At 48.8% G+C, this 23,894-nt stretch overlaps 2 protein-coding genes across 3 annotated transcripts; both read left to right on the forward strand.

Moving 5' to 3' along the window:
* Positions 1-3,764: 3,764 nt before the first annotated feature.
* NXNL1 (nucleoredoxin like 1) lies at positions 3,765-7,695 on the forward strand. Of its 2 annotated transcripts, none has more exons than XM_032465314.1 (2): positions 3,765-4,003; positions 6,791-7,695. In XM_032465314.1, exons 1-2 carry the CDS (start codon positions 3,777-3,779, stop codon positions 7,119-7,121), a joined length of 558 nt encoding a protein of 185 aa, XP_032321205.1. In that variant the 5' UTR covers positions 3,765-3,776; the 3' UTR covers positions 7,122-7,695. The 2 variants fall into 2 exon arrangements, with proteins under 2 accessions (XP_032321205.1, XP_006174894.1); XM_006174832.2 differs by having other exon boundaries at positions 3,765-4,102; positions 6,791-7,139.
* A 2,961-nt stretch (positions 7,696-10,656) lies between these two features.
* On the forward strand, positions 10,657-17,175 carry TMEM221 (transmembrane protein 221). The gene is made up of 3 exons (XM_006174798.3): positions 10,657-11,004; positions 13,065-13,150; positions 15,666-17,175. Exons 1-3 carry the CDS (start codon positions 10,685-10,687, stop codon positions 16,133-16,135), a joined length of 876 nt encoding a protein of 291 aa, XP_006174860.1. The 5' UTR covers positions 10,657-10,684; the 3' UTR covers positions 16,136-17,175.
* Positions 17,176-23,894: the final 6,719 nt, after the last annotated feature.

The raw sequence follows: 23,894 nt of genomic DNA on the forward strand, positions 1-23,894 counted from the left end.
TTCCTTGCCCCAATACCTCGTCTTCCAATTTATTGATCTGTCATGCAGCAAGCGGAGAGTTTGGACTGGGTAACATGACCACAGGGCTGTGAAGGCCATAGCCAAGGGAGTTCTTGGAACTTCCATTAGAAATTTCTGGAAGAACAAGAAAAATGAAGCATACATTGAAATAAAATTACGGGAAGATCACAGCACCGGGGACATGAGCACCATGTGGGAGTGAGCAATTTCTCCCAGCCATGTTTGAGTGCCCACCACAGTAGGGGTGTTGGTTTACTGGGTTGCATAACAAAGTACCAGAAAGTGGGTAGCTTAAAATAACAGAAGTGTATTCTTTCACAGTTCTTCCTGAAGCCAGAGGTCAGAAATAAAAGTTTCCCTCTGGAAGTTCCAGGGATGCTTCCTTACCTCTTCTGGCTTCTGGGGTCTCCAGGCAGTCCTTGACTGGTGGCCACGCTGCTCCAATCTCTGCCTCCATGTTCGTATTGCCTTCACCCTGTGTCTGTGTCCTCTCTTCTGTCTCTTATACGGACACATGTCATTGGAGTCAGGACCTACCTAGATAATCCAAGATGATCTCATCTTGAAACCCTTAATTTAATTACATCTGCGAAGACCCTTTTTCCACATATGCTTACAGTCACTGGTTCTGGGGGGTTAGGACTTTGATATATCTCTTTAAGGGCCACCAGTCAACCCAATAACAGCAGGGTAACCAGCTGGAACAGTGGTTCTCAACTGGGGGATGATTCTGCCCTCTATGGACACTTGATTACACCTGGAGACATTTTTAATTGTTACAAAGAGGAGGTACTACTGGCTTCTAGTGAGTTGAAGCCAGGGATGCTACTAAACGTCCCGCCATGTTCAGGACAGCTTCCACATCACAAAGAACAATCTGGCCCCAAATGGCAAGGGTGCTACAGTTTGGCAATTCTGAGATAGCTGAAAGGTCTGGTCAAGTTGAAATGAGCTCTGCTCATCATTCAGTGGGCAGCTTGGCTGCACAAATCAGCTTCCCCCAGGCTCTGTGCTTCAGCTGTGAAATGGGAGAAAATCACATAGGCCTTGTAGAGCTGTTTTGAGAACACAAACCTGGCACCTCTGTTGACCTTAAAAATATAAGTTATTTTACCAGCAAAAATGGGTTTGTTGGGGAATAGCAGAGAATTGCAACTCAGGGCAAGTAAGCTACAGCAAAAACCATAGGCAGGTTCAACAACAACAACAAAAAAAAGTTGTGGGGAGAGGAACATTATTTTGTAGAGAAAAAGAAGGAAGTTGGGAGGCATTATTTTGAAGGAAAATCCATTGGAGAAAAGTGAGCATTCAGGGTGATAACAGTTTCTCACTGACTGAGTTCCTGGGTTAGTCAATTTCTTATAAAAGATGTGATGTACATTTTTTCTTATTGGTGCCTGTAATTGATGCTTTTTTCCTGTTGATGATTCTGTTGGGGCCTGTAATTGACAATTCTTCCTGAAATTGACCTTGAGTGGTCCTGCATGAGAGCTCCCCCTTCTGGCCTCTCAACACCATTTTGGTGAGGTTTCCCTTTATTTTTGCAACTGGTAAACATCATAGAAGAGTTCTCCATTGTTGAGATCATTTTGCTCTCAGGAACCTCTTGAATTCACAACAGGCTGGGACTTCCCAGGGTTCTGGCAGTATAAGGAAAATTTGACCAGGAAATTGTTTCTAAACAGAATGAAATGGGGACACATCAGGAATGGGTCAGTTCACAGTGCTTGAGAATGTAAATTAAACTCTTGAGAAAGGATTTTGCAGTTTCCTTTTTTATTGTTTAAAGTCAATACTGAGTTTCTCTTAGAGTCCATCACATTTTCCTATGTCCAGAAAAGTCCTCAAGACCCGGTGTTCCAGTTAGCTACTGCTGCATAACAAATCACCCAAACTGAGTGGCTTCATACAAGAGCAATCAACTATTTCTCAGGATCCTGGGGGTTGCCGAGGTGGTCCCTCTGCTGGTCTTGTTAATGGATAGAGAGACTACCCCCCAAGCTGGAAAGCCCACCAAATGTGTGGGTCTTTGCTCGCGGGGTGAGAAAGAATTCTCAGCACATTCTCAGCAGAGGCAGAGAGACAAAGAGAAAGGCTGTTTTTATTGCTCCAAAGAGGAAAAGGAAAGAAAGTGCTTGAGCAGGGAGTTGTCAACTAAGGTGGCCAGACGAGAGAGCTCCAGCTTCTGATCAGGCCATGGGGTCTTTTATTGAAAGGCTCTGTCATCATTATCTTCATTCTGGCAATGCCAATCACCATCTATTATGGGCTCTTTCCTCCCGTGGATAGCAGCCCTAAAACAGAAACTTTGATGGGAAAGAGAACCAAAAAAAGAGGTACTGAGATATGGTCTTGGGGTTGATGCAGCAGTTGTAGAAGATAAAATGTCTTGTTGTAGGGCTATGTCCTTAGAACCAAGGAGCCAACTGTGGGATAAAAGCAGCATCCTGTTTTTCAACAGCCTGGCACTTTCTTTCCCTTATTGTGTTAACCAGCCAGGGTCAGCAAGCCTGCCTCATCACCTCTCTCAGTCTCACCTGGTCCAGTCCCTCTGCTACATTCCGCCAGTGGCTGGGCTGGAAGGTCACATGTATGGCAGTTGGTGCTGGGCATCTAGCTGTCTTCCCTGTGGCCTGTCAACCAATAGGCTAGAGCAGGGGTCACAGGCCAATCCTGCTAACTAGGGGCTAAGAATGGGTGCACAAAAGTCAAAAGATTAATATTGCATGACACCTGAAAATCCTATGAAATTCAAATTTCAGTGTCTGTAAATAAAGTTTGATCAGAACCCAGATACAGAAATTTATTTACATATTGTCTAGAGCTGCTTTTGCACAATGAGAGGATTGGAAGATGCAACAGAGACCGTATGGCCCACAAATTCGAACATACCTACTCCCTGGCCCTTTACATAAAAGGTTTGCCAGCCTGTGAGCTAGATCGGTTTCCTTCCATGGCGCATATGGAGGCAGCATTCCAAAAGAGTGAAAGTGGAAGGCTAACATAAGGCTTATCCTGCAGAATAAGGAACTCACACCTTCCAGCACATTCTATCAGTCAAGGCAAGTTAGGAGCCAGCCTGGCTTCAAGGAGAGGGGAACCAGTTTCCAGCTCTTGATGGGAGGGGGCTGCAAAATATTGTGACCATGATTTTCACTTACACACCATGGGATCTTAAGGTGGGCTGTGCAGACACAGAATTCAGGAGGGTGGAGAAAAAAAGTTTATTCTTATTAACTTCCCATTGGAATTTAGCATGTTTTTCTCAGGGCCTGTCAAAGCAAGTTATTGGCCCTGTGACTTTGTCACCTATGTAAATCAAAGATAATTTCACAGCACATCCCAGTCACTGCAGGCAGATATCTTGAAATATCATTTCTGCTCATCTCGACTTAGAAATCACAGTAATTAGAGTAATTTGTAGAGTCCTTGTGATTTAGGATTACTGACTGCATTCGTGAAGCAGCACAGATTTTTTTACATAACAATTTAATGAAATATTTTCACACCAGTATGTCAGTCTAACTGGTTTGTTTGTTTTTTTATGCATTTGCAGCCGTCTCCTGAGAAGGACCCATGGGCAGCTGGTGCCCTGCACTCAAAGGCAGCAAAGAATCAGGTCAAGGTTTAGGCAGATTAGTGAAGTCCTAAACTGGTCTCCTAAAGATTCCTAATCCTGGGACAGCAGCCAGCCGGTAGGCTCAGGGTCACTGGAGGTCCTTCTGCCCTGTTCCCAGCACACAGCCAGGGTTGCCATGGCTTCCCTGTTCTCTGGCCGCGTCCTGATCCGAAACAACAGCGACCAGGATGAGCTGGACATGGAGGCTGAGCTCAGCCGCAGGCTGGAGAACCGACTGGTGCTCCTATTCTTTGGTGCTGGGTCATGTCCGAAGTGCCAAGCCTTTGCACCCATCCTCCGGGACTTCTTTGTGCGGCTCACAGATGAGTTCTACGTGCTGCGAGCAGCCCAGCTGGCCCTGGTGTATGTATCCCAAGACCCGACGGAGGAGGAGCAGGATCTGTTCCTCAGGGACATGCCCGAGAAGTGGCTCTTCTTGCCCTTCGAGGATGCCCTGAGGAGGTGAGGCAGGAGGAGGGGTCAGGGAGGGCTTCCTGGAGGAGGGGCTGTTTCTGCTGAAAGTGAATATTTGTTTATTGATGTGTCTGTTCCATCTGAAGTTGATGAGCACCCTCTGTGTGCCAATCAGGACTGAGAACTAGAGGGGTATGGGGCAGGGGGGTGGTTTAGGTGTGCAATTCCTGTCCAGCTTGGAAGTTTACAACCTAGTGGGGGAGACAAACCTGAAACAAAGACTCAAATTCTCAAATAAATACATAATAACAAACTGCCCAAGTTTGACTTCCTTTTGGAGGACAAAGGAAGGATGTCATGTGGAAATATAACAAGGAGACCTTGCTGAGATTTGGGGGTCAGGGGAAGCTTCCTCCAGGAAGTGGCTTTAAAGAGGGACCCCCTCCAAGGACATGGAGGATTGGAGAGTGAAGGGTAAGGGAAAGGAAGGGTTTCCAGTCAGAGGACACAGCACAAAGTCTCTGAGGGCTTCAGAGAAAGAACAGCCAATTCAGGGAACAGTAAGTAATTCTAGGAGTGCAAAGTCAGCAGGGATCATGTGCGGCAGCCCCCTAAATGCCACTTAATGAGTGCGGATGTCATCCTCAGAGTAGCTGGGAGCCATGGAGAGTCCTGGAGCTGAGAGAGACGTGGTTGGGTTTAAACTTTCCAATGAGCTGCCCAATAAACAGTGTGAGAGTTTGTGGCTATTTTCAAACTTTCTCTCTTTTCTGCATTAAGAATTGAATTCTTTTTAAACCCCAACTTTAAAAAAAATTAAATTTTGTTTTGTTTTGTTTCTGTTTTTTGTTTTGTTTTGGGGGTGGTAATTAGGTTTATTTACTTATTTATTTTAATAGAGGTACTGGGGATTGAACCCAGGACCTCATGCATGCTAAGCAAGTGCTCTACAACTGAGCTACACTCTCCCCCCAAATCCCAACTTTTTACTATGAAAAATTTCAAAGATACCAAGTAGTTAGGAGAAGCAGACAAGGAAACCCTTGGTCCTTGTTCACATTTTGCCATTTGCTGTATCTCCACTAGTGGGGCGTTCAAGTGGAACCATTTATAAGTCAAAGTCAGTTGCAGACTTTGTGACATGTTACTGATTTCATCAATTTCATTACACAAGTGCCAAGTTTCTGATCTTGGACACCTTCATTTCCATCCATTATCAAAGTTCAGACACTTGTTCAACTCCCACTGTGACCTCTGAAGCAGGAGGTTTTTGGGTTTTTTTCCCCCAAACTGGCAATATGTCCCTCCCTGGGGCAGAAAAGCCAGCTGCAAGGGCATCAGAGCCAAACACTGACCTTGTCTTAGGTACGGTCCTTTCAACAAAACATTTACCCAGGCAAGTACCTGAATAGAGAGTGAGCAAGTTCCCACCCTCTACCCACTCCCCAAACAAAGGTTGCCAGCTTTATATTTAACAGGATACCCAGTTAGATGTAAATTTCACGTAAACAAGGAATAATTTGTAGTCTTAGTTATGTCCCACATATTTCAGGGACATACTTATAAAATATTATGTTTATATGAAATTTAAGTTAATTTATACAATGTGTCCTGTATTTTTTTAATTTTCTGTGGAGGAGCTCATTAGGGTTACTTATTTATTTTTTAATGGAGGGACTGGAGACTGAACCCAGGACCTTGTATGCTAAGCTGGTGCTCTACTACGGAGCTATACCTTTCCCCCTGCATTTCTGTTTGCCAAGTCCAGCAACCTACTCCTGTGGGACTGGGAAAGTACTATGTGTTGTCTGAGTGGAGGCCTGGAAAAGGACCACCCAAGATCCCAGTGGGTGGAAATTAAGAACTGTGGGCTATCGGCCCAGTCTGGCAGGCTGCTTCATTCCACGATGACTGTGGGATTCTGGCCAAGATGGGAGATTTGCTCTGGGGACCCCTGGGGCTGTGGAGGGCTTCTCACTGGCTTCCTCTCATACAGGAAACAAAATAAAAAACTCCTTACCGTGATCAAGGCTGTACTCCAATCTCTCTCCCATCCTAGGGCCTTTGCACCAGCTGTCCCCTCTGCCTGGGAAACAATTCCCCAGTTCACCATCCCCTCCCCCACCTGCCTCATTCTGGAGATCTCAGCTCCAGGATTACCTCCTTAAAGAGGCCCTCTCTGACCATGAGTCCTTTACTCAGCTTAATATTTCTTCATGGAATTTATCAGTATTTATTTATTCATCTCACATATATTCCCTGAGCATCTACTCTGTGCTCGACACTGTTTCAGGCAGCAGGGACACCAGTGAATGAAGACTGTGCCCTCCCAAAGCTACATTCCATTGTGGGAGAAAGTGGCAAAAACAGGAGAAATAAACTATGCAGTGTGTTGGATGCTGAGAGCCAAGCATTAGCAGAGAGAGAGGCGTTGTGATTTGAGGTTGGGTATCTGCAGCTTACAGGGTCTTAATCCGCAGATGTCTGGGGAGAGTGCTCCACGCAGAGGGCATGGTCAGTGCAAAGGCCCTGAGGTGGAAGCATGTCTTGGGTATTGGAGGCACAGTGCGGAGGCTAGTGTGACCGGGCCTGTCCTGGTTCCTGGGCGTCTTCAGAGGCCGGCACGGGACAGTGGACACAGAAGGCGCTCAGTAAGTACTGAGAGGAAGGGTGTGGTGCTCCTTCGCTTGAGATCACGGACGAGGGTCCTACTGGACTGACCTATCTGTCCCGCAGGGACCTCAGTCGCCAGTTCTTCGTGGAGCGCCTGCCTGCGGTCGTCGTGCTCAAGCCGGGTGGGGATGTGCTCACGCTCGACGCAGCGGACGAGATCCGGCGCCTGGGCCCTGCCTGCTTCGCCAACTGGCAGGAGGCGGCTGAGGTGCTGGACCGCAACTTCCTGCAGCCAGAGGACCTGGACGATCCAGCTCCGCGGAGCCTCACTGAGCCACTGCGCCGTCGCAAGTACCGCGTGGACCCGGCTGCGCTAGGCGCGCGTGGCCGGGAGAGACGGGGCGGCCCCGGGCAGGAGGGCGGGGCAGAGGGTGGGGCAGAAGGGCTGTTCTGACCCCTGGAGGGGTAGACTAGACTGGGGTTTCCGCGAAGAAAACCCCAGCAGAAGCGCGAAGGCGGGGCCGGGACGGACCCCGGCTCTTCTGAGGCTCAGAGGTGGGGAGTAGGGAGGGTCCTCTGAGCCCCACCCCCCAACCCCGGATGGGGCTGGAGCAGGGGCTGTAATAAGATCGGGGTAGGGAGAAGCATGGCAGGACCTGGGGGCGTCTGTTCTGATCCTCCCGCAGATGGAGGATTGGACCTAGGGCGGGGTCGGTGGCCGAGGTTTCTTTGTGAGACCCCCCACCCCAGGATCCGGCGGGCCCAGGGCGGTACTGGTTCTCCAGCGGCGTATCTGAGCCTTCTGGGTCAGGGTGGTGAAGCAGGGAGAGCTTTTCAAGGGTATCTAGAAGTATTCCTAAAACTGGGGAAGGTGGGGCGGTTAATTGTTCCAAAATGGGAAAATGCAAACTAAAAGCGAATGATCGTGCTGAGAACTCTCAGCCGATTTACACGGGATGAATTTCAATATTTGGTGCGATGTGCGCTGGGTTCCGGACCTCCAGCGAGGGCTAAGAGTCTCCCTGTCCCTGGTGAACCCCAGGGATTCTCGGGAGAGACAGCTGAATACATAAATCAAAAACTCCGGTCTGTAGCCATTTCCCGGCTGTGTGACTCTAGGACAGCCCCCCGACCCCGTTACTAAGTCTCCTAACTTTCCTCTGGAAAATGGCAAGGCAATATCCTACCTAGCAGTCCAGCCTTGGAGCCAGAGCTGGAGCTGGCTCTGCTCACGAACCTCTTCGCTTTGGCTCTGGCGCCGCGTGGCGGCAGGATGGAGAGGCGTGTCCTTGGGGAGGGGCCAAACATGCAAATAAGATGCAATCCATTCCTCCAGCTCCCGCAAAGGGTGCTAAGAGGGCGACGAGTCTCGGGGGTTTGGGAGGCTCTAGAAGCGAAAGAATTGGACAAGTGCCTCATATCATGTTTACCCCTAATCCCCAATCTCCAAGTGAGGAAATTGAGGTAATTCCAAGTTGAGACTTTTTCTTACCTGTAAAACAGAAAATTCACTTTAACTTTGGTGATGATGAAAAAGCCTGGGTGTGTTGGGTCAATGCCTAGTGAATAGACGAGTAAGTGAACTGATTCCTGTTATAGATGGGGAAGCCCAGAGAAGTTAAGGGACTTGCCCAAAGCCACACAGCAAAGGAGGAAGCCACCTGGGGCTGAAGGGTCACTCCATACTCTTCCCCAGGGTCATTTTGCCCAGCAGGTACTGGGATGAGGGCTCAGGGCCCACAAACTTTTCCCAGAAGACCTCCAAAATTTTGAAACCTGAAAATAAAATGACTCCAAAGTCGGAAAAGAGACCCAGAAGTTCAAAACCAGTGGGATCTATAACATTTCTGTGAAGTAATATAAAGCAGTGGGTGGGAGCTGGGCTGCCTATGCTTGCTATGTCACCTAGGGAGTCACTGACCCTTTCTGAGCTTTAGTTTCCTTATCTGCAAAGCCTAGGTAATGACTATGCTTTCAGACCTGAATGCATTACAACAGGACTCTGCTTGCAGGAGGCCATGTCAACCTCATTGACTCTTATATTTTAGATCTAGCAGGAATGTGTTGTCTTTGGAATCATTTTCAGATTTGATATTTTCTATATTGCAAGAATTCCAGAGCAGGAGTACAAGGCGAGTCATTCACTCATGTGTGCAGCAAGCATTTATTGAGGGCCTCCTGTGTGCTGGGTGCAGTCTCATACAGGAAGCGGACACAGCAGGTGATGTTTTGGGGTCCTGGAGCAGCATCCCCACACCCCCCACCGACCCTGAAGGGGGTCGCAGACAGCAGGAAACCACACACACTGCATGTGGAGATACAAATTCTTCAGGAAAGCAAGAAGACAAATAACCCACTGGAAAATAAGTCGAGATTGTGAACAGACATCTCTCCAAAGAAGATACACAAATGGCCAACAAGTGTATGAAAAGACAATCAATATCAGTGATTATGATGGAAATGTAAATCAAAACTGCAATGAAATACCACTTCACACCCTGTAGGACAGCTATAATAATTTTTTAAAAACAGAAAATAACAGGGTTGTCAAAGAAATGATGAAATTAAAGCAATTAAAGCCCTGGTGCGCTATGCTACTGATGAGAATTTAAAATTGTGCAGCCGCTGTGGAAAACCCGCAGTTCCTCAATAAGTCAAATACAGAGTTACCATATGACTCAGCCATCCTACTCCTAGGTATAGACCCAAAAGAAATGAAAACAGCGACTCAAGCAAACTGTCTGTGCACGTGCACAGCAGCACTAGTCACAATCTCCCAAAGGTGAAAACAATCAAAAGGCCCATCAACAGACAAATGGATAAACAAAATTTGGTCCATGCACACAACGGAATGCTGTTCAGCCATAAAGAGGAATGAAGCACTGATAACTTGCATGAACCTTGAAAACATCATGCTGAGTGAAAAAGTCCAAGCACCAAAAGCCACATATTATCTGCTTTCCTATATGTGAAATGTCCAGAAGAGATAAATCCATAGGCACAGAAAGTTGATCAGCGGTTGCTAGGGGCTGGGGGAAGAGAATGGGGAGTGACTGCTAATGGAAATGGGATCTTGCCCGGGGATTATGGAAATTCCAGAACTAGACAGAGGTGATGGTTTCACAACATTACGTATGTACTAAATGCCACTGAACTGTTCACTTTAAAATGGTTACTTTTATGTTGTGTAAATTTCACCTCAATTTTTAAAACTTAAAAATAAATAAATAATAACCCTCCCAAAAATGTGCCGTGGGAACAACAAAGCCTAACAGCGAAGGACAGGTGTGCGGAATGGGGAGGGGATCCAGGAGGGCCTCGCGGAGGAGGCGACATTTCTGCAAAGCCTTGAAGGAAGGTGAGAGGAGGGGATATCACAGGCAGTTGCCAGGTCCGTGGGCAGAGACCAAGTACCAAAATGAATTATTTAAATATTCGTTCAACTTTTTTTTTTTTGGAGGGGGTAGGTAATTAGATTTATGTACTTATTGTTAATAGAGGTACTGAGAATTGAACCCAGGACCTCATGCATGCTAAGCAGGCACTCTACCACTGAGCTATATCCTCCCCACTCAAGTTTCTTTTCTTAAAAAAATAAATAAATAAGATAGGCGTTTAGGACAGCGGGAGGGGAAAGAGGGTCACTTTAATGCGTTTAGGGACCTGTGAGGCTCCCTGGATACAGCCACCCAGCCCTTCTCCCACGCGGGGCCGTTTCTGCCCCTAATTTGCCCCGCCTCTCGCCGGCCCCGCCCCTCCAGAACCTGGAGGCCCGGAAGGGGCGCCCGCAGGGTCACCAGAGAGAGAAGATTTTTGTCTCAAGTTGTCCCGGAGTTTTGGTGTTCACACCACGACCAACAAACACCTCGAGTCCTCTGAGTCCCCTCAACTTTCAGACACCCCCTGCAGCCCCGCCCCCTTGGGGATCCCCGGGGGCCTTCAGACGTCTCCCAACTCTCCTGCCCCCTAAAATCTCTTTGACTCCTCGACTATCCCTCAGGCCCGCAGGACCCCTCCATGGCTAGGTCGTATGGGGGCCGGGTGCTGGCCGCGATGATTCTGTTGTGCATCCCCGCGGCGGTGCTGGCGGCGCTGGGCGCGCAGCTGCTGTTCCAGCTGCAGGCAGGCCGCTCGGACCTTCGGGGACTGCGATCCGACCTGCTAGGCCGGGAGCTGGCCCCCGGTCCGGGGCTGCCGGAGAACGCGGTCTTGGCGCTGCTGCCGCTGGCCGCCGTCCTCGCCGCTCTCGCGCTCGTGCTGGGTCTCACCTGCCTGTTGCTTGCTGCGCTCTGCGGCCACCTGGGTGCTGAGATGGCGCCGGGACCTGGTCCCAGCAGGTAAGAGGACGGGCCCCTTGGCCAGGATCGGGGCTGGTCGAACCCGGGCGAGCCGCTGCCCCTCTCTGGGCCTCCGATTGGGGGAGAGTTTCCTCCCTCACTTCCTCCACTCACTTTCCCTTCCTCCTTTCTTCCCTCCCTCCCTTCCCCTCTTTCTCCTTCTCTCCATCCATCTCTCCCTCCATCCTATATTTGTTGAAAATTTACAGCAGGTACAACTACAGCTGTGACCCCCTTTCACAGATGTGGAAACTGAGGCTCAGAGAGGTCCTGGGGTCAGCTAGCCCCAGTGTTGATGGCCTTTGTCATTTATGGAACCTCCCACTTCATGTGGATTCGCTCAGTGAAGCCCCCTGGGCTGCTGGTGCTGTTATTATCCCCCTTTTAAACTGCGTCTTGGACAGGCGAGGCTGCTCTCTCTAGGTTGCCAAGATTGGAAGGGGGTGGGCTGGATTTGAACTTGAATCTGGTAGAGAGTTTTGGGGGTTCCTTGTTAGTCACCTGAGTGCAGGGACATGGGCACTGGAAGGGGGAGCCGTGAATTTGAAGTGAGGAACTTTCCTTGAACCAAGGACTTGGCTGTCCCATATGCGAGTGTTTCCCTCCAGGATGCTGAGGAAGGGGAGCAGGGATCCTGGTCCAGGGTTCCACGGATTTGAGCGGATGGGAACTTCCACCATTGGATCCCATCCAAATTGTGCATCACCCATCTGATAGTTCAAGGGGTGCTGAAATGCATGTGTTCTGTCAGTTGACAAATATGTGTTGGGCACCTGCAGGGGGCTGAGCCCAGAACTGTAATGCTGGGGACACAGCAGGAACCAGGTGGACCTGGACCCACCTTCATGGGGACACAGATAATAAAGAAACAAAACAGATCAATAATGTCAAATGGTGGTGAATGCTGGAAAATGGGGTGATGGGGTGGAGGAGGACAGGGCAGAGGGAGAGATGGGACCATCAGGGGAGGCCTGAGCTGAGACTTGAAGGACGAAAGGAGGCAGAAGATCTGTGGGACTGTGTGTGATCCAAGCAGAGGGAACAGCATATGCAAAAGCCCTGGAGCAGGAATCAGCTTGGGGAGGTAGAGGGAGATAGAGGTGATTGGTGTGGGTGGAGGGGGAGATCAGGGAGATGGGGTCAGGGAAGTGAAAGGTACTGAACTATATAAGGCCTCTTGTGCTGTGGTGAAGACTTTGTGTTTTACTCCACCTCAAAGAGTTGTGAGCGAGGGAGTACATGATCTGACTTAAGTTTGGAATTACCCACTCTGGCCACTGTGCAGAAAAGGGGCTAGGAGGGGAGCTGGCAGGGAGACCAGGGAGAAAGCCATTTCCATTGTATTGGTAGGAGGTGAGTGATGATGGAAGATTTCAGAGCCTCCGTTTCCTGATCTCACAGAACTGGAGCAGGGAGAGAGAGTATACCCGCTGCTAGGCTCAAGACTAAGTCCTCAATCCGTGTCAGCTCTTGAGAACTTCTATGTCTATCATCACTGATAACGAGTTAACCACAATTTCCTCACCCTCAAATAAGCTTATGGTCAGATGTCTAGCAAGTGTCATACATAATAGCTGCTTTGTGCAGATTGGATGTTTGAATGGATTGATGTATATGGATGGGTTATGGAGGAGGGGAATGGAATGGGTGGTGACTGATGGCTGGATGGACAGATGGATGGTTGGCTGGCTCAATGGATGGTGACTGGAAGATTGGTGATGGATGGATGGGTGAGTGGGAATGAATGGGTCAATGGATGGATAAGTGGTGAATGACAAATGGATGAATGGATGATAGTGGCTGTTTAAATAAATGGGTAGATGGATTAATAAAGCATGGCTGTATGGTTGAATCATTGATGTGGATGGATGGTAAGTGGTGGTGGATGTTTACCTGGAAGGAAGAATGAGTTGGGGGTGGGGGGGTGAAAGGATGTTTGGGTCATCACATAGATATACAGTTCCCCAAAGCTGGGCCACTCTCCCTCCCTCTCCTCCCCAATCCTCTTCCACCAGCTTGACCTCCTGAGCCCAATTTTTTCCTGCCTCCCTCCCTCCCAGGTCTGACTGGTTTCTCTACGACTGCCGCCTCCTCAGACATGTGGCCCTCGGCCTCTTCTGTTGTGGGGTATCCGTGTACTTAGCAGGTGCGTGCTGGGGACAGAACATGGTGTAGGGCCCTGGGTTGGGGTGGTCAGGGATAATGGCCCCATAGCCGGGGTCAGATCCTGAGCTAGCCTGTCTGTGTCACTCTTGGCTCTGACACTTTCTCACTCTGATGCCTTGGGCAAATTCCCTCTGTGCCTCCGTGTCCTCACTAGTACAGTGGGGTTAATAACTGCCCATTCCTTATAGGATTGCTGAGAGGATTCTGAATTAATCCCCATAAAAGCCCATGGATGGCATATGGTCCCACTAGGGGGGGTCCCATAAATGGTGGTTGTCTTCAGAACCTAACTCATTGGTGTTTTACATTTGATTTGAATGAAAATTTCCAAATCCTTGGTGGTTTCTGCAGAGAGTGTTTCTCAGGTTGGCCTTAGCAAAAACTGTTTTGGTCACAAATATCAGAACCTCCAGCTCAAGAATGGCTTAAGGAAAAAAATGCTTTATAAGCCAGAAATGCAATTTTAACCCCCAAAACCTGAATCAGAGTGAAAATGAATAACCTGGGTACCAGAAAGACACACCACATCATCTTCCCTTCCCTGACTTAACTTTTCTTACATCAGTGTTCTCTCACCCATGCATGCTGGTGAAGGAATCAAATCATCAAGTTTCTTTTTTGGGTGGGGAAAGGGAGGTAATTAGGTTTATTTGTTTTATTTATTTATAATTTCATTTTTTTTAATGCAGGTACTGGGGATTGAACCCAGGACCTCGTGCATGCTAAGCGTGTGCTCTGCCACTGAGCTGTACCCTCCCCTCCCAATCAAGTTTCTTTAAAGAAACGTCTAACACCTTATATTTCGTTCTAATCTTGAAAAATGTGTTGCTGGACCTGCAGACTCAGCGATGCACCATACAGACATCTTTGGCAGCCCTATAAACAACCTGTTGTACTAGAAGAACAAATACTCAGCTAACTGAAAAACAAACGATTTGCTATTACTGGTTTTTTTCCTTAGCACCACCATAGAGAAATAGAACTTTAGAAGGTATATTTAAAATATTTACTTATGAGATATGAGCTGAGGTTTCATTGGGAGAATTTGTATGTTACAGGGCAGGGAACTCCACATAACCTTTGTCATTTGACTTAATAACATGCTCCAGGTACTGGTTTTTTAGAAAGGAGAGTGGATGGAGTGACTCAAGTATCTGAAAAGATCAGGAGTTATTGGCCTCAGATGTGGCTGGATCCAGGCATTCAAATGAGGTCATCAGAAATGCCTCTTAATTCACCTCTTCATATCTTCACCTTTCCTATCTGAAAAAGATGCCTGTATCTGTAACTGCTTTCAGCATAATACCTATGACCTCAAGCCTTTTCATGGGCCGACAAAAATGCTGGAGACTTGGAGAATATTTTTATCCTCATTCTGAAATACAAGAAAACTCACAAAGGGGGGGAAAAAGGTAACTATGTCAACCTCATTAAGTGTTAAAACAAGAATTTGTTTAGCTCCCATTTAGATGCTTTTTGAGGTGAGGTGACCTCACTCAGCAAGAATTCCCAAGCACATCGAGCCAATCATCCATTTGTTGCTAGCCAGAGCCAAAATAATAATTATAAAGACCTTTTCAAAAATGTTTAGAGAAAAAAATTCCTTGGCCTCACTTTAATATGTCAGACTTGATGCAGTGTGGCATCTTCAAAAGCAAGACTGCAGAGCTGGAGAAAGCATAAAAACAGTCCATAAAGTGCCAAGAAGTCCTCCATCAGCTCTAGATTTCTCTCCTATCAATTGCCTAACTGCTGCAGTAAGAAAATTGTCCTGTTCCCATAACTCAAGCAAAAGTCCCACGGCTGACTCTGATTGGCTGACCCTGGGTCATATGATACCTGTGCACCAATCACTACAACCAGGGGAAGCAATGCTCTGATTGGCCAAGCCTAGTACCATACTCATCACTGATGCCAGAGAGGGGTTAGTGCTTCTAGACAAGTGACTGTGGTAGGGGTATGGACTGGGCAGCACTTCCCAATGGGAGATACCTAGAGACATTTTGGTTGTCATCATGGCAGAGCAGGGGGAGGGTGCTACTGGTATCTGGTGGGTAGAAGCTGCTAAATGTCCTACAATGGACAGGATAGTCCCCACCAAAAAGGAATGGTGTTAAATGGACATTGGACAGGGACAACAGAGAACCAGTACAGGTCCTCAAGGTCAGGTCACCAAACATCTTGTTGTTCAGATCAGCAAACTGAGGCCAGAGAGGGACTGTGATTCATTCAAGGTCAATCACAGGGATTCAGAAAGCCTGAGATCTGGGTTGTTTTAACTGTGGCAAAGTACACATAACATACAATTTACCATTTTATGGCAAAATAGATATGATGATGATGTGTTTGTGGGGTGGGGGAGGATTATATGAGTTAGTCTGTGTGCCTGTCATAATGTACGATTTTCTTTGACTGCCCTCCATTTGGGGGAGCCCTCCCAGGGCTTGGCGGGGGCAAATATTTGTTGACTGAATGAGAGCTGTTTTCTTCCCCAGCACTGTCCATCTACACCCTGCTGCTCTTCGAGATTGAGATAGGTGCAGCCGCTGCCTCCATCCTTGGCTTGGGTGCTCTGGTCCTGGTGGCGGCGCTGACCTACACTCTGCTCCGGGCCACCCGGGCCACCCGCCGTGGCCCCTGTGAGCTGTCCCTGCCACAGTCTGAAGATGACCCCGTCCGCCCTGCTGAAGTCTCCAAGGCCAGCCCAGGGGCTCAGCCCCAGCAGGGTACCCATCACTGGACCCCCTACTCATCCTACCCAAAGTCTGAGACCTCCCTCAGGCCCACGGTCACTGCCACAGCACCTGCAGCCATGGAGCGAGGCCAGGAGAGCAATCTGCCTGCATCCCGCATGCACCAGAAACTGTCTGACAGTGAGGGGCACTGGGAGGAGGTCACACATGAGATGCGCAGCATCCTAAGTCACAGGCCAGGGAACTCAGGGAAGGACTCCACCCTGGTGTGAGCCCAAGGGTCAGGGATAGAGACCTGGTGTCCTTCCTGCTGTCAGGCAGCAGGAAAAGGACTCTTAGTAGAGATAGGTCCAGTAGCAGCACATATTGATTTTTTTCTCAGTTCACAGCATCCCTGACTTTAGTCCTCAAGGTTACCTCTTGGTACAAAATGGCTTCCAGGGCTCCAGCCTTCACCTCCTCACTCAGGGAAAAGTAGAGGCCAGGGCTGGCTCAGAAGCTTTTGAAAGTCTTCCTGGGAGGCCTTGGAACATCTCTGCCTATAGCTCACTGGACAGAACAGAGTCATATGGCCCATGGAGACCACAGGGAGACTAGGAAATGTAGCTGTCCAGAATGAATAAAATTCTGTTATAGGCAGGAGGGGAGGGGAAGGCTTAGGCAGCAGTTCTCTAAATATCTCCATCCATTTTACAGATGAGGAAACCGAGGCCCAGAGAGGGGCAGTGACTCACCAAGGGTCCCAAGGTCAGTACTGAGCATCAGGTCCAGGATTCGAACCTGAGTCGTGTAACCTCCATGCTGCCAATAGCACCCAGGACCAGGACCAGAGCACCCAAGCCAAGTGCCGGTCTCAGACTCTGCGAATCCTTCCCAGCCGTGAGTGTTTGAAACCTGTGTATGCCGAGCTCAGAGCAGCCCAGGACCACAGACACACCTGGAGGCCTGGACCCAGACTCCTGGCTGTGGGCCTGTGGCTGAAGGCTTCACTGCTCTGTGTCTCGGTTTCTTGGTCTGTAAAATGGGAACAGAAGCCATTCCTCCTCCGAGGGCTCTCGTGAGATTCCATGTGAGCCATTCCAGGGACCTGTAAACAGGAGGTCCTCAATGCATGTCAACCTGTGCTTCTGTCTCGGGGTGCCTAGTGGCAGGAAAAGGTGGGATGAAGGCCAGTTTCTGGAACTCATGGTGAGGCAGGAAGCCCCATAAAAAACCCAGCAGGGAAGACATGGAAACAGCTTAAACGTCCATCAACAGGTGACTGGATAAAGAAACTGTGGTATATTTATACAATGGAATACTACTCAGCCATAAAAACCGACAACATAATGCCATTTGCAGCAACATGGATGCTCCTGGAGAATGTCATTCTAAGTGAAGTAAGCCAGAAAGAGAAAGAAAAATACCATATGAGATCGCTCATATGTGGAATCTAAAAAAACCCAAAACAACAACAACAACAAAACAAACAAACAAAGCATAAATACAGAACAGAAATAGATTCATAGACATAGAATACAGACTTGTGGTTGCCAAGGGGGTGGGGAGTGGGAAGAAATAGACCGGGATTTCAAAATTGTAGAACAGATAAACAAGAATATACTGCATAGCACAGGGAAATATATACAAGATCTTATGGTATCTCACAGAGAAAGAAATGTGACAATGAATATATATATGTTCATGTATAATTGAAAAATTGTGCTCTGCACTGGAATTTGACACAACATTGTAAAATGATTATAAATCAATAAAAAATGTTAAAAACAAAAACAAAAACAAAAACAAAAAAACCAGCACCAGGGGGGACAGCAGGGCCCCCACTCTTGTGCCGGCACCATCCGGTTCCCTGGCCCAGAGGCTCTATCTCACTTTTTGCCTCTGAAACAGCTTACTTACGCCTAAAATTCTATTGGTTCCCTGAGCTCACTTCTGATTGGTTGTTTCCTTCACTCCTGATTGGTTATTTCTCTCACTACTATTTGGTCTATTCCTACAAAGCTTGTTCCTGGTTGGTCAACTTCTGCTATACTTTATTTGCTTATGATGTTGCAAAGTGTAAACTGGCAGCCTATAAAGGCCTGTGTAAACCTACAGACGGGGTCTAGAGCTTGGCGTGTTAACTCCTCTGGGCCCGCTGGCGTAATAAACCTGAGTTCTCCAACTCTCCAAGTGCTGCTTGGTCTCTTGCCCGGATCCAGGTTGCTGTCACAACTGAGCTGTAACACTGAGCTGTAATACCGATCTGTAACACATTTTTCCGCAACAATGGAACTGAAGGGGCTTGGAGTGGATAACTCAGAGCCCCAGGGGTCTCCTGCCCCCCCATCCTGTACAACCTGAAAATAAACTCCATCTCACTCTCTCCATGTCATGTGAGCCATATCCAAAAGTGCTGTGTAGCCAAGTCCAGGCCCAGGATGAGGGATGGAGTGACAGGAGCTGGGGTAGGAAAGGCAGGAGTTGGAGGCAGAGAATGTGCCCCTTGGGAGACTGCAGTCTGGGACCTGTGTCCCACAGATCTTCATGCATATCAGTTTCACTGGGTGTGGGGATGGCCTGGCCCCTACCCCCACCCCAAGTGGACCAATGTCCCCAGATATCTCCCAGCCTGCCCCTTCCTGGGCCACATGGGGACTCAGGAGCAGAGGAGACTCAGCCACATAGTGGCTTGAAGCTCCCCAGGACCTGTCCCAACGGGCAGGGAAGTGACAGCACCCAGCAGGGAGGCTGGTCCCCAAGCCTGACCTTGGGCAGGGATCCTGATGACCAGACACACACAGACCTGGATGCCCACTGGCCTGGGCCACTTCCTTCCTGGGCCAGGAGGCTGCACAGACCGCCCCCTCCACGTGGCACCTGTCATAGGGGTGTCCAGGAAGCATAGGTTCTTGGTGAGCATTATCAACGAAGAGGATAAAAAAGAATGAAAGGCACGTCTTTATCACATGACTGGTACTGCAGGCACCTGACAGGCAATTTCTGGCCTTAGTTAATCCTTAGGACAACCCCCACTCACAGATGGGGAAACTGAGGCTCAAGAAGCAAGAACATTCCTGTGAGAGCACATGGCAGTGGTGATGGATGGAACCCCATAACCCTGTCACTTAGGACTCCAGGACAGAGCAGGTGCCTGGGAAACACTGGAGACTCCCATTTCTGAGAACTCTCTGGAATAGGAGAGGCCCTGGGAACTCTGAGGGTGGGCAAGAGAACTGAGGAGAAGGACCCTGGCACGCTGTGGGCGAGGAGTGCCTCTTCTCCTGAACTGGTCTGGGGAATTAGGAACTGGATCTCCAGGCCCCATCCCCAGGGCCAGGACTAGGGTGGGGATGCAAAATTGTAAGAGGCCCAAAAGAATTGAAAACAAGTGTTCAAACAAATCTTTGGACATACATGTTCACAGCAGCACTAGTCACCATCACCAAAAGGCAGAAAACAACACAGATATCCATCAATAGATGAACAAAATGTGATCCAGCCATAAATGGAATATTACTCAGCCATAAAGAGGAATGAAGCCCTGACACACACTACAGCATGGATAAAGCTCAAAAACATCAGGCTGACTGAAAGAAGCCAGACACAAAAGGCCACATAGTATCTGATCCCATTTATATGAAATGTCCAGAACAGGCAAATCTGTAGAGATATAAAGTAGATAAGTGGTTGCCAGGGGCTGGGGGAAGGGCAATGGGGAGTAACGGCCAACAGGGAAGAGGTCTCCTTTGGGATGATGGGAAAGTTTTGGAACTAGACAGAGATGATGGTTGTACATCCTTCATGCACCAAATGCTACTGAATTGAACATTTAAAAAATGGTGTATTCCTTATTAGGTGAATTTCACCTCAACTTAAAAAAAAACCACACAAAAAATTAAGGAGGTGCCCATTCTCAGGCTCCTTCAGGTACAGAAGGACCCCTGAGCTTGAAATGACCACCTCCTTAAATGTTGCGCCCTGCGTGCTAGCTAGCCCCAACCCAGTCTGATCCCTGCCCATCCTCCTGAGACCCAGAGCCCTGGAAACTGCAATATGGGAGACTGGCAGGAAGCACTGCCCACAGTCCCTGCTGAAACCTGCCACCCTGGTCGGCACCGCTCCGGAAGGGACGCCGAGCACCTTAATATCTTGGCAGAATTCCTCCGAGGAGGGAAGAGGCTGGTTCTGGGCCTGGAGCCAAATACTCTGGTTGCTCCGTGTCCTGGGCACCTGATGAAGGTTTGGCATTCTAGGAGCCAGCCAGGACAGACCTGGCTCGGGGAGCAGACGTGCGACCTGCACCTCAGTTTCTATTCTTATAAAAGAGGGCTGGTCCCCACTCCCACCCCACCATAGCAAAACTGCGAGGACCAAATCAGAAAAAGCATCAATGACTCCGTGAACTCCGCAAGTCTCACCAACACTAGCAGCTGTTGGCATTTTAAGCTTGGCGTCATTAGAACCAAAGCCTGAGATGATTGCAGAGAGGTGGTCCGTTTATCTGGGAGGTGAACCCAGGAAGCCCTGGCGTCCTGCAGGGGGGCGCCAAAGAGCAGACAGTGCCGCGAGTAACCCGGACTCCATCCCACTAAGGACCTTGGGGAGATGGCATAGAGCACACATAACTTGGTCCCCCACCAGGGGCGAGGGGGCTGTGGTATTGATCCTCTTATCACCATCAGGCATTAGCTGAGAGTGGCTCCCGTTGGGATCGACCCCTCACAATTTTGGCCTTTTCTATGCACCGATCAGACACGTTCCTGTGGCCCCCAGGAGGCCGCAGGAGGCCCCAGGCCAAGGCCGAGGCACAGGTATTTGCTGTGAGTTATCTTCATCACATAGAGATGTCTGTGGACGGGAGAAAGGCACATAACATCTGTTCCAGCTTCATGGCATTTTCACAACAGCAGGCCTAAGGAGGATATTGAAAGCACCTGACCGTGCTATTTTGTGGTTGAGAAGAGCTGTTGATTTTGGAATGCTTGCCATGTACCAAGGACCCTGCCTAACTCACACAGGTATCAACATTGTTGCCCCAGTACAACTGGTCTCTCTCCTTTACCTCTGCACCTGAAAACTTCTGAAAGTGGCAGATGTAGTTGGGGGTCCTCTGTGCTGATGACATTTAGAACAGAAGGCCAGATGCTACCTTGAGGGAGACTGCTCAGAGCAACAAAGGGCCCATTTCCCCCAGAGAACACTTTATTAAAACACTTTTTAAAAAAAACTCTTTGTCAGGGAGGGAAATAGCTCAGTGGTAGAGCACAAGCTTGGCATGCATGAGGTCCTGGGTTCAATCCACAGTACCTTCATTAAATAAATAAATAAACCTCATTACTTCCCCCAAAAGAAGTGAGCCTACACTAGATTCAGCCTACCCTTAAGGGGAAGATTGGATTACCAGGCCTGGATATCAAGACACAAAGGCCAAAATTCCCCCAAGGGGACCATCTCAGTAGCTACGTAATGTCTTGTGAATTCTCTGCCCAAAGACAAATTAAAACGACAGATGAATAAGGAAGATGAGAAAGCGGGGTTTTCTATACAGCATGAGTCAGCTATTTCCAGTTCGGATTTCTAAGCTGGCAAGAGAGCACAGGATAGCTAAGAAATTCCAGCTGGTGAGACAAATGGCCAAAATTAATGAAATTGACAATGCCAAGTGTTTGAAGACATGGAGACACTGAAATTTGCTTCAGGTGGGAGGGTAAATTGATACAATAGCCTTGGAAGTCTGCTTGGCCATATCTGCTAAAGCTGAAGCTAGGCCTCCCCTACCACCCAGAACTTCCACTCAGGGTATTTACCCAACAGGAACAAATGTATATTCACCAAAAGACATGTACAAGAGTGCTCAGAGCAGTTTCACTCAATGGCCAAGAACTGGGAACAATCCGAATGTCCATGGACAGGTGAACAGATTGTGGTATGTTCACACAATGGAATACTACTCAGCAATGAACAAGAAGGAATTGGTGATACAGACAATACCCCCAGATAAATGTCACAGACATAACAGTGAACCTAATTAGCCAGGCTCAGGAAAGAGGAATTGTTGGGGCCTTGCCCTTAGGTCAAGTTCAAGAACAGGCAGAATGAATGATGGGGTAGAAGCCAGAAGCTTTGACGGTTTGGCTGGGAGGGGGCCCAAGGGGATGCTCAAGGCTGCCACAGATCAGCACTCTGATCTGGGGGTAGAGAGAGCAGTAGGGGCCACAGCTGAGCTCTACATTTGAATACAAGAAGCGTGGAGCTTGCCACTAGCAGAGGCCGCTTGGACTTGCATCCTCCATCCACTCTGCTTGGACTTTGGGCTGCAGAAACCTTCCAGCTGAGGATTTTCAGAGCCAGGAAGCATTTATGCAACAGTCAGCAGGGGCAGCTGAGAGAAACAGCCCCACATGAGTTATCCCTCAGAACTACCTATGAAGGGAGGGCTGTTGAGATTCCCATTGTAAAGGTGGAAAAACTGAGGTACTCAGGGTCTGGTGAGCATTTGAGCTACATCTCTCCAGAAATGTCCCTCTTAGTCCCCAGAATGCCTGGCTCAGTGCCCAGGAGTGAGCAAATGGCAGGATAAGTCTTCCTCTCCCTTGACTGTAGCCCAAGATGACGTAAGCTTGGCTAGAGCTCTTAGGATTGATGTGGCCCAAGTTAGGAGTTGGGGGTTAGGGGCACAGGCCCCAATGGGACTTACTGGCCCCTTTGTGAGGCTGTTCCCAGGCCCTGGGAGGCTCAAACGGTTAGGATTTTGCAGTCAGTGACCTGGCAATGACAGTTGGTCCAGTCGGACCCAAAGTCAGCTTGGTTCATCCAAGGGCCCCTGGTTACACACAGATGCCCTGGAAAGTGATCCGGGGCTGGTTTCGGGGTGGCTGAGATCACAATCAGGGAGAACAAACAGCCTTTGCTTCCCGGCTGGATCAAATTCCAAGGCCGGCGCCGGAGCAGCCTGGACTGGGCCTGGTAGGTGCTGGCTGTGCCCAGAGGGAGAGATTTGGGAAGGTATCTTAGCACCTGAGTTCTAGTTTTCTCAAAGCAGCTGAAATATGTGTGGGAGAGGGTATATTTTGCAGTCTCCCCTCATCCACCTCTCCAGCATCGTTCACTGTCTCCACCCTCAGACTCGCAAGGCGGGGCTATACCTCACCCATCGGACCGCAGAGCAGGACTTTGCCTCCTCCCTCAGACCCCAGGGCAAGGGACTCTCTTCTCTTGGACCCCTGTTCAGGGCAATGTCTGCCCCTGCAGGTCCCCAGGGCAGTGCGGTTAGATACAAGATTCTAGGTGGTTGGCATATCCTGGCGAGGCCCCATGTGACCCTTTCTGGCCAATGAACTGTAAGCAGAAATTTGACAAGATACTTGCAGGCCAGAGTATTTAACTGACAACATGAGACCTTTCTGAGTCCATCCCCACTATCTTGGAGGGATGCTGGCCACTCCTTCAGGTGTATTTCCACATGACTACAACGAGCAGCCGGTTGCCCTGGGTACATGGTGTGACTGAAAAATAAGCCTTCACCTTAAGCTGCAGAGATCTGGGGATGTTCTTGACTGCAGCAGAAGCTGGGCCACCCTGCTATGGGACCCAGGAAAGAAAGCAGAAAAGAAAGCCCATGTGTGAGAAAGACGGCATGAGACTGGGGTGGTTCACTTAACATACACAGTTGAACTTCACCATTGGTGGAGTCTGTATTCATCAATTCTACTGACTAAAATTTATTTGTGACCACCCCCAAATCAAGACTCACAGTGCTTTTGTGGTGGTTGGTGGATATTCACAGAAATTTGAGCCACCAGAGGTACATGTTCCCAGTTGAGGTGGGATGAGGTGATGCTCTGCCTTCCTGTTCCAGCTCTCTGACTGTAGACAGGTATTCCTTCTGAGATCTAGCTAGTGGCACGTTTTTCATTTTGGGGTTTTTTTGGAGGGGAGGGGAGTAATTAGTTCTGTCTGTCTGTCTGTCTGTCTATTCCTTTCAATGGATGTACTGGGGATTGAACCCAGGACCTCACGCATGCTAAGGACGCACTCTACCACTGACCT

Source organism: Camelus ferus, chromosome 22 (assembly GCF_009834535.1).
Source record: "Camelus ferus isolate YT-003-E chromosome 22, BCGSAC_Cfer_1.0, whole genome shotgun sequence".
In the NCBI taxonomy this organism is placed as follows: Eukaryota; Metazoa; Chordata; class Mammalia; order Artiodactyla; family Camelidae; genus Camelus; species Camelus ferus.